General features: G+C 47.4%; 1 protein-coding gene across 1 annotated transcript; it reads left to right on the plus strand.

Annotated features, from left to right (window-relative positions):
- Positions 1-1,649: 1,649 nt before the first annotated feature.
- LOC125537587 (Double Clp-N motif-containing P-loop nucleoside triphosphate hydrolases superfamily protein) lies at positions 1,650-6,114 on the plus strand. The gene is made up of 3 exons (XM_048700909.2): positions 1,650-3,295; positions 4,192-4,447; positions 4,568-6,114. Exons 1-3 carry the CDS (start codon positions 1,920-1,922, stop codon positions 5,978-5,980), a joined length of 3,045 nt encoding a protein of 1,014 aa, XP_048556866.2. The 5' UTR covers positions 1,650-1,919; the 3' UTR covers positions 5,981-6,114.
- Positions 6,115-10,476: the final 4,362 nt, after the last annotated feature.

Raw genomic sequence — 10,476 nt, forward strand, 5'->3', positions numbered from 1 at the left:
CAATTACAAACTTTTCCAAAAGTAGCAATGTCTTTTTAGAGAACAAAATATAGATTTGCCATGTACCCATGGCAATTTTGCTAAATTTGTGATATTTTTTTTGTTTTTAAATAACAAACCTCCTAAATTTGTCGAGGTGCCCATTTACAGTCTTCCAAGACATGTCATGTCGTTCTTGGAGAACGAATTTCCTAAACGTGGCCATGTGTGTAGTGCAAATTCCTAAATTTGCAACACTTTTCAAAAACACACAATCCCTATCTTTTTTCATATGCCCGTTTTAAAAAATTCCAAAAAGTTGTCATGTGTTTTTTTAGAAGAATTTCCTTAAATTTTGCCATGTACCTTTTGCAACTTCCTGAATCTTCCATATTTTTCAAAGAACAAAATCCCTAAGTTGACATCTTCTCCACAAGAACAAAATCCCTAAGTTGCCATGTCACCATTACAAATTCAAAAAAGAAAATCCCATGGATCTTCTCCACAAGAAAATCCTTATTGGTGCAAAGTTTGTCTGCACCGTCCAGGCAGTCGCCGTAAATTATACGCATCTCTACCATTTTCCTTTCTTTATAGACTATAGTTTACTCTATTTCTTACCCTTCTTTTCCAGGGAGGTAGCCTTTTCCACTGCACAGGCACAGTTGGAGGCAGAGTCCCCAATACATTTCATCGTAGTACTGTACCTCCTTTTATTACCTCAATCGCCGGGTTTTTACCAACAGTAGCGCCTGCACAGGCTGCCTTACATACCGTATCGACGTATATATGCGATGTACGTACGTACATTAGATTCGTCATCCTCATCCATGGAAGTACTTGATGCGTCCAACTTTTCTTTATCTTTTCTTTTTGCGTTTCGTAAAAAGAAGGGCAGCGCGTGGTAGGCGATCAGAGCTTTAAACCCCAGACAGAAATTGGATGAGCTTTGCGCTTGAGACTACCCTTCTTTTGATCTAATAATCTATTGGCCCGCATGATCAAGTACTTTAGCATAGCTTTTGTAATTTGCTTTCCTTTTTCCTGTCACTTTTGTGGGGGCAAAGGTCAACAATATACCTTGACCATGGAACGAACGACGATTAATCACCAACGTAACGTATATACAGCAAATATGATGATGCAATGCAGATTGCAGTTGCACATGTTAGTGTTAATCCCCCTATCATTACCAACAAGGCAGCTGAGTTCAAAACAAGAGTGAGTAGCCTAGGGATCGCCATGGGCAACGACGTAGTAGGAGCACGTAGGCAGTAGTAGTAGTAGTACCATGGCAGCGCTTAGCAGTGGAGTACTGCATGTGGCATGTCACTGCTCCTGGTTGATGCTGGGGACGAAGGGGCGGGAGGGGACACACGAGCTTTTGCATGCATTGGCAGCTGTGTGTGGAAAGGGAAAGATCCCTGCCGAGAAAACAGAGGCATATGCAAAGGAGGAGAGAGAGAGAAAATGCCATGCATGGCGGAATGCCACCACGCCGCTGAGAGAAGAGAGAGAGAGAGTGTGTGTGTGTCTGTGTATGAGAGCGGAGGGAGCAAAGCCTGACGGGGCTATGCAAAGCCACAGCGGCGGCATCCGCCACCCTCGATAAAGAGACAAGGCCCTCCTCCCTCCTGTCCTCTCAGCTCAGGCCATCTATCCGGTCCAGTGTGCATGGAGCGAGGTCTATAAAGATAAAGTAAAGCCGCCACAAAAGAAGGCAGCAGCTACCACAGTGATCACGCCTACAGTAGACACAAACCGATCCATAAAGAGGGACGGACGCTCTCCCCTCGCCTCATCAGAATCAGCAGCAACGCCAAAGGAGGAGGAGGTGGTGGTGACAAGAAGAAGAAGGAGCCACACCAACAAGTGAGAGGGGGAGGAGCTTCTTCTCCGCGGGGTGTGGGGGGGTGGGGGCGAGGACAGCTGATCGAGTGATGCGCGCCGGGGCCTACACCATCCACCAGTCGCTCACCGCCGAGGCGGCCGCGGTGCTCAAGCTCGCCGTCGGCCTCGCGCGCCGCCGCGGCCATGCGCAGGTGACGCCGCTGCACGTCGCCTTCGCGCTGCTCAGCTCCGCCTGCTCGCAGCCGCTCGCGGGGGGCGCCGCCTACGGCCTGCTCAGGCGCGCCTGCCTGCGCTCCCACCCCGCGGTGCCGCCCGCGCAGCACCCGCTCCAGTGCCGCGCGCTCGAGCTCTGCTTCAATGTCGCGCTCAACCGCCTGCCCAACTCCGGGCCGCACTCGCCGCCGCCGTCTTCGGCCGCGCCCTTCGCGTCCTCGCTCGTCCAGCCTAACCCGGCGCTCTCCAACGCGCTCGTCGCCGCGCTCAAGCGCGCGCAGGCCAACCAGCGCCGAGGCTGCGTCGAGCTGCAGCAGCCACCGCCATCCCCCGGCCCGGTGCAGCACCAAGGCGCGCAGCAGCAGCAGCCGCTCCTCGCCATCAAGGTGGAGCTCGACCAGCTCATCATCTCCATTCTTGACGACCCCAGCGTAAGCCGCGTGATGCGGGAGGCGGGCTTCTCCAGCGCCACCGTCAAGAGCAACCTCGAGGAGGAGAGCGCGCTCATGATGTCATCCTCGTCTTCGTCCCCTCCTCCGCCGGTCATACCTCCACATTTCTTCCTCGACCACGGCAGCATTGACGGCTGCGGCTTCGGGATGTGGCCGGCACAGTTCTTGAGCTCGCCGGCCGTGGCCGTTCCGTACTGCAAGGAGGACGTGAGGGCGGTCTTGGAGGTGATGGTGCGGAAGCAGGGGAGAAGGACCAACCCCGTCGTCGTCGGCGACTCGGTGTCGATGGCGGAGGCCGTGGCCGGCGAGCTGCTGCGGTGCCTCGAGCGCGGAGAAGTCCCCGAGGAGCTCGCCGGCGCGCACCTGCTCAAGCTTCAGCTCTCCTACGTGCACGTCCGGCTCATGAGCCGCGTCGACGTGGACGCCAAGGCCGCGGAGCTCCGCCGCAGCGTGGACGCCGTCCAGCGCGGCGGCCTGGTCGTCTACGTCGGAGACCTGCGGTGGGCGCTGGACGAGGATCCCGCCGGCGGCGGCGCCGACCACACCGCGTCGTCGTACAGCCCCGTGGAGCACATGGTGGCCGAGCTTGGCCGGCTCCTCGACGACCTCCGCGCCAGCGCGCCGCCGCGATGCCGCGTCTGGCTGGTGGCCACGGCCAGCTACCAGACCTACATGCGGTGCCAGCACCGGCGTGGGCAGCCATTGCTGGAGTCCGCCTGGGCGCTGCAGGCCGTGGCGGTCCCCACCGCGAGCGGCACTGGGCTGGCCCTCAACAATCTCCATTCTTCCTCCTCTCCGAGGTGAGCAACCAAGAAACATGCCTCCCCCTACAGTGCCATTCCCTTGTCGTGCATGTGTCCTTGTTGCCTTCTCTTCCTGCTCACTGTTGCTGCATGCAGCCTTGTGTGTTGCTGTCTAGAAGGACCACTTGGTCAGAGGTCAGATGTTTCAAAAACAAAAACAAGCCAAGCTCTACTACCTGCACCACTAGCCCGTAGTAGTATCTGTACCCTCCCTACTAGTAGACCTCAAGTAGAGTAGTGGTATAAAATACCATTTCATCTTTCGACATTAATGAGGTGCTTGAGCTTTCATGTCATCTAAACTGAAGCATGTGAGCTTGAAGGCTTGATCATGCATGCTGCAGGCAGTAGAAATTGATGAGAGACACAGAGAGAGAGAGAGAGATGGAGAGAAAAAGAGGGTTATTTTTGGGGAATGCAATGCTTTTTAGCCTCTGCAGAGATTCCATCTGATCCGATCAGGTTCTCTGCATGCTCGGCGCAAAAGTCTTCTTCTGATGCAGCAGCAACAGTGCCTGGCCTGCCTCCCTTTTTGGTACACAAATGTGTGACTTGTGAGACTGATCCGGTGCCCTTTTCCTTGCAATGATGCACTTTTCATGCACACAAGATCAATCATAAAGTATTTGTAGTAGTAGATGGGGATGGTACAAAAATTCAAACTGCTCTAGATAGATGGTTTGATATGGCTACAGTTATGTATGTCCCTATGATTATTTTCCCTGCAATACACTGGAAATTCCATGAAACTGCTCCGCCTTTTTTGAATAAAATCTGCCTAATCTTTTCTGCTTGCTCCTTTTGTACGTGTAAAAACTTGAAATAAATTGATGGAAACTTTGCCATGGTCTGGTACTTGACATCGTTTTGTTTGTCCCCTGATGTTCCAACAGTGCGACTGCGATGCAGCAGGCCATGGCGACCAGGCAGCTGCTTGCCCAGAGTCCTGTGGCAATGGCAGCCGAGCCAATGGCGCTGGGAGGCGAGCAGGAAGACAAGCTGATGCTGTGCAGCGAATGCAACAGGAGCTACGAGAGGGAGGCGTCCGTTGTCAAGGCAGAGGCTGGCACCGAGGGCCTACGCTGCAGCCTCCCGGCCTGGCTGGTGCTCGACAACAAGCCACCGGCCGATCATCAAATGCCACAGCAGGTAACGATCAAACAGGACATTCTAATGCAGTTCTTCAAATGTGCATCATAGTCACAGCAAAATCTAGGCCAGTTGGAGTTGGATGTCTTATCTCCTTTTTATTTGGTGGTGATGATTCAGGGCAACTATCTGATCGAACTCAAGAGGAAATGGAGCAGGCTGTGCAGAAAGCTTCACCTGTGGCGCAGCCAGCAGCATGATCCGTGCTCCCCTTCTTGCTTTGGTCCTGGCATATCTGCACCTCCAAACTCGTGGTGGCCGAGTCCTTGCCTGCTGCCGAGCAGCCAGAGCACGCCGAGTATTGCAGGCTTCTTGGGCTTGGAGGGACTGATGGAGCATTCAAGGAGCAACAGCAGGTGGTCACCTCCATCGCCTCTGCCTTGTCCGGGCCTCATGGAGCCAGAGCGCCCGGACGTGAAGACGACGCTCGCTCTTGGCACCCTCCTCCCACTCTCGGACACGGCCACCTCCGACGGTCGTGCTCAGGGGAGCCACGATGGAGTGACGCATGAGCTGGAGCGGCGGCTGCGCAAAAACATACCGCGCCAGCCAGTAGGCACCGTTGCGGAGATCGTGGAGGCGGTCGCCAGCAGCCGGAGCTATGGAAGGAAGGGCGTCTGTCTGTTCTTCAAGGGGAGCGACCACGCTGCCCAGCAACGGGCGGCGGCGGTGATCGCCGAGACGTGCTGTGGCTCGGCCGATCAGATCATAGCCGCGGATCCCAAGAAATTCAGCTGCGCCGAGGATTTCTGCTCCGATGTGGTCTCGAGGGCGTGCAAGCTCAGTTGCGGCAGGTTCGTGCTCGTCATCCCCGACGTCGAGCACGCGCCGCGGCACGTTGTCGAGTGTCTCGTGGCGGCATCCATGTGCGGGTGTATCAAGGACCATTTCGGCCAAGAACTCGATCTCTCTGGATCCATCATTATCTTCACAACATCAGAGCTTGCAAACCGGGCCACCGACGTCATCAGCCTGCGGTTATGGTCGTCGTCGTCGCCCGGCGATGTCAAGAGGAAGGCAGAGATCGAGCCACCACCAACAACAAGGGAGTGCAAGAGGGCACGGCACGGCTCCAGCTCTGGCCATGGCATCGACCTTGACCTCAACCTCTGCGCCGGCAACGACAGTGACGACGATGCTGTTCCGAGCGACATCACCCACGAGAGTGACAGCAGAGAACACGGGGACTTGCACCACCTCCTCGAGTCGGTCGCCACCGGCGTCCTCGCCCTTGACAAGGACGCCGACGCTGACCAGCGCGCCGCGGCGACCATCCGTGAAGTGCTCGTTGGGGCGCTCGGCCGGGAGGTGCAGCTCGACGACGAGGCGGCCGAGGCGCTCACCGCGGCTTCTGGACACTTTCTTGACGAGGTGCTGTGGAGGTGGGCGGTGGAGGTGTTTGAACCGGCGGCGGCGGCGGCAGTGGTGGAAAATGGCGGGAAGGTGGTGGTATTGGGGATGGGGCCAGGGGGCGGGGCCCAGGTGTCAGGGTTCATGGGCTCGGCCCTTCCAAGCAGGGTCCTTGTAGACTGAGCTCACAAAGTTTTGCTACCTCGCGGTGTACTGAGTCATTAGTTACTTACTCCACTACTTAGCTCAATTTGTTGTATGTAGAAAAGAATGATGGACTTGAAATGGAGTCTTTCGGGGGGTTTAATTGTTCGATTTCACATTGTTAAATCGCCTCCGTTGCCTCAGATTCGCTCCTGTGCCAAGTAAATAATTTCTCAACTTATTATAAGGTCGTGAACCTCATCGGATGGCAAAAATGCTATACGCATGGACTCCTGGCTCACGGACTTCACGGGCCTGCTGAGCTGTCCTGTTTTAATTGGCCTAATTAATTTTCTTTTCCTAATTAACCGCCTCCCCCTGATTTAACTGGTGGGCTGGGCGCCCAGCCCTCTAATGCCCCGTAACTATCCGTGAATGTAGCAAAGCTCCATTGAATGGTTAGGAGGACACTGATATCTTAGTTCATTAAAGTTTAAGTCCTAAACTTGACACTGATACTTACATTTTTTTAGATTTATTTCAGAACTTTCGGTCATGTATTTGTAAATCTCAAAATGATGTGTCACCTCAGCTTCTCAGAAGTGCTCATAGGAGTAGGGCGTCCCTCGTTCATAGGGTTGAATGTATGTGCTTATGTATTAAAAAACTTATTTTAAGGTTAACTTGCCAGCTTTTTTGCGTTTGAAAAAGGACGACAATATGGGAAACATCAGATCTTGATCCACTTGGAGCGAAGGTTACCTGCAAAAGAGCTTGCGTGTTGTAATGAGAGAAAGAAATACCACGCTTCTCTAATCCAATAACCATGAGTTAAGACCCTCGCCGGCTGTGCCCTCAGTGCTTACACAACCACAATGTGTTTGAAGGTTGTCAATCTTAAGGCGTCTCTCTCGGCATTATGGGGTTGTTTGGATTGTGACTATGTTTGCCTTATGTTGGCACATTACTTTTTGCCAACTTGCCTAACTTGAGTTGTTCAAATGGTTAGCCACACTTTTGGCTTGCCTAAGGGAATTTTGCCACACTTTTTGTGTCTATGACATGTGGAGTTCACTTCTCATTAAAAAAATCTTGCTTTAGGTGTGGCTAGAACCAAACACCCATCTAACTTGGTCAAACTTACCTAAGGTGAGATGTGGCAAAGTGTGGCTGGAAACCAAACAGCCTCTACATGTCAATGTTAAGGCGTCTCTCTCCTGGCATTAGATGAGTAATCTATTCTTTTTCCTATGAGGTTTTGGCGAGACGTGCATGCATGGTTATAGTTTTTTTGTCTCCAATCCTGGTTTTGATAGGCATTCATTTTCAATCCGGTTCGGCACCGGCATAAAAGAAAGACGGATCATTCGTTATTGATTAAGGTTGCATCCTAGATAGCATTTTAAAAATGGACAGGTAAAAAAATCATATTCAGATTCACACATTTTTCTAATCAAATTTCATATATAACATGTCAAATTTGGATTTAGGGTTTAAAAAATATGGATGTTTTTAAAACACATTTGATTTGTGCTTCAGGTTAATTAACCCAATTATTAAGGGGTTTCCTGCAAAAACAAAAATCTGACTTAAAACTGGCATGTGGATGGAGTACTAGAAACATCAGGTTTTTTCCGCAAAAGCAAAAAACTTACTTAAAACTAAACTGTGAGTTGATTACCTGAAATGAACAAAAAAGGATTTGTCCTGATGTAGATAAAAGAGACAAGATTTAAAAAGAAACATCTTATACACAACAAATTTGCCATCTCTGAAAACATGGAAAAAATTTGAATTTTGTTAGTTCTGATTACATAGCAAAAAAGGAGATAATTTTCAAATCCTAAAATAAGCAAAGGCGACAGATTAGAATAAAGTAGATCGAAGCAAAACATTTTCTCTAGAAACATGACAAATTTAAGGAAAATGTATCTAGTGACCACATGGCATTTTACCAAATTTATTTGGACATGCCATGGTAACACTTGTAAATGAAGTTTGTTGGGGCAAATTTTGTAAATGTATCTAATGATCACATGGCCATTTTACCATGCCAAAAAAAATTGTAAATAATTTACCATGGCGAAAATGTTCAAATAAATAAAACTTATAAAAAGAATTTTCCATGGTATGCTCCACAAAATTGTCATGGTATGTTAAAATAATTTACCCATGATGTACACGAAAATTACCATGATTGACGATGACATTATACAAAATACATTTGATTATATAAATGAAAAATAAAAAGTGTCTATTAAGGAAAATAAAATTCCCATGCAATTAAAAATAAAAATTCTGTGCACTTAATAGTAAAATGGGCATGTTGTATATTTTCTAAAAAGTAAAATTGCAATGACCTAATTAATAACAACAAGAATGGTGCTGGCAACTTTAGTAGATTTTTTTATCTAGTTCATGGCAAAAATATATAATTAAGGGTGTCATGGAAAACTAAGACAAAAAATGTTTCTCTAAAAATGATTGAAATTTTATAAAATTTATCTATAAAACTTGCCTTGAACTTTTAAAGACTAATGTCATATTTATAATGTTTTCGTCGGAAAACTAAACGTTTGACAGATAGCATATGTGCTTCTGTGACTGAGTTAACTGGATTTTTTTTCTCCTTTGGCACTTTGCCACAACTACAAATCTTCTCCATTCATGGCTGGCAGCTCCACTCCCTACGCCGTCTTGGAAGGCCAATTAGCTATTACATCACTTTTTGCAAAAGAGAAAAAAGAAAATGTTGTAAACCTCACTACTCGGCGGCGACGACATTACAAGGGCGCCAATCACCACTTAACCGCTCATCATTATGCCCTCTTGTTTTCTTTTTCATTTTGTGAAAAGGGGTTTTTATTAAGTTGTCAAGATCATATGCTACTTCATTAATCTTTCTACTAGTGTTCGCCATTAGCACTCGGCGGTCCTTTGGTTTGATATGAAAAAAAAATCGTCGTGGTTGATCCTAGTTCACACCTATCTTGGCCGGGTGAGATACATGGGAAATATAATGCCGGGAGAGTTAGCTTTTATATTGGCCTACGGGCTATTAACGTTGTTAACCTCCTTAACTAATGAATGCGGCAAGTCTTTTGCCCTTTTCAAAAAATATCTTGAACCAATTATTAAGGGAAAGTCATTAATTATAGATGAGGTCATGCCTTTAGTAACCCACATAGTATGCACTTTGACACGCCAATAAATTCCCCTACACCAAGTCCACTCTCTGATCCTAACATCTTCCCCTTGTCGACCCGCCTTTTGGCATCGTCCTACTAGCCATCTTACATGGGACGGTAAGACCTCTTCCAATGCAAAGGTGCTTAGATGAGGTGCTAAGTGCATTAAATACCTTAGCAACTCAACACCCCAATGCATAGGTGCTTAGCTTGTTGTTGCTAAGCACACATTATTTAATGAGTTAGCACCTAAAGTCTTTCATGTATTGGTCAAATTGTTTCATTTAAATGGTTTGTCTAGGTTTTTGCGCTTAGCATTGGTTCTTCCTGAGGTCACCAAAGTACTCTCTCTCTTCCTTAAATGTAGTGCCATGTCATTTTTTCGCTTATGTGGCAATGCTTAGCACCTGTCCACGGTGGAGCATTGGGAGGGGCCTAAAAGGAGCGTGACGCTTGAGTTTTGGAAAGGAAGCTCGAATGTTTACGCTACTTGAACCAATGAACCACGAGAAGAGAAGGTCATTTGCGCAGCTTGGGACACATTTAGTTTTGCATGCCTCAAAGCATGTGGGCCTCTTTGATTCAAAGGATTTTCGTAGGACTTTTGAAGGATTAGAATCCTTAAGATTTTTTCCTTTGATCATTTAATCCTTAGGATTGAATCCTATAGGAATTTTTCCTAAGGATTAATTTATACTACATTTCATTGGAATTTTAACATCCACTCTAATCTCTTGGAAAAAATCCATCGTTTTCCTGTGATAACAATCAAACAAACTCAGGGCCTCTTTGATTCTCAGGATTTTGAAAATGCAGGTATAAAAAAAGTATAGGGTTGAAGTGATATGTCCACTTGAATCATATAGAATTAGTAAGGAGTGTTTGATGTCATAGAAAAAATAAAGTGTAAAAAGAGGTTGGAGTAGATGTTAGATTTCCTATGAGATATAGTGCAAAAGATTTCATAGGAGGATCCAATCCTATGAATCAAATGACCAACGTAGGAGAAAGTTCTAAAGATTTCAATCATCCAAAAATCCTATAGAATTTCTTTGAATCAAAGGAGCCCTCAAATTCTATTGGAATTCAATGGGCATGGTATTCCGATCCTACTTTTTTTCTTGCTATTCCTAACTTTTGTTTTAAGTCAAAGTTTTAAAACTTTGATCACCTTTTTAGGAAAAAGCAAAAGCATTTATGGCATCAAATTAGTATCACTAGATTCGTTTCAAAATGTACTTTGATAATATATCAATTTGATGTCATATACATTACAACTATTTTCTATAAAGTTGGTCAAAACTTTAATTTTTTTACTTAGAATAAAAGGTAGATGTACACTTATTC

This window comes from Triticum urartu, chromosome 2A (assembly GCF_056163025.1).
Source record: "Triticum urartu cultivar PI428250 chromosome 2A, HENAU_Tu73, whole genome shotgun sequence".
NCBI classification, from domain to species: Eukaryota; Viridiplantae; Streptophyta; class Magnoliopsida; order Poales; family Poaceae; genus Triticum; species Triticum urartu.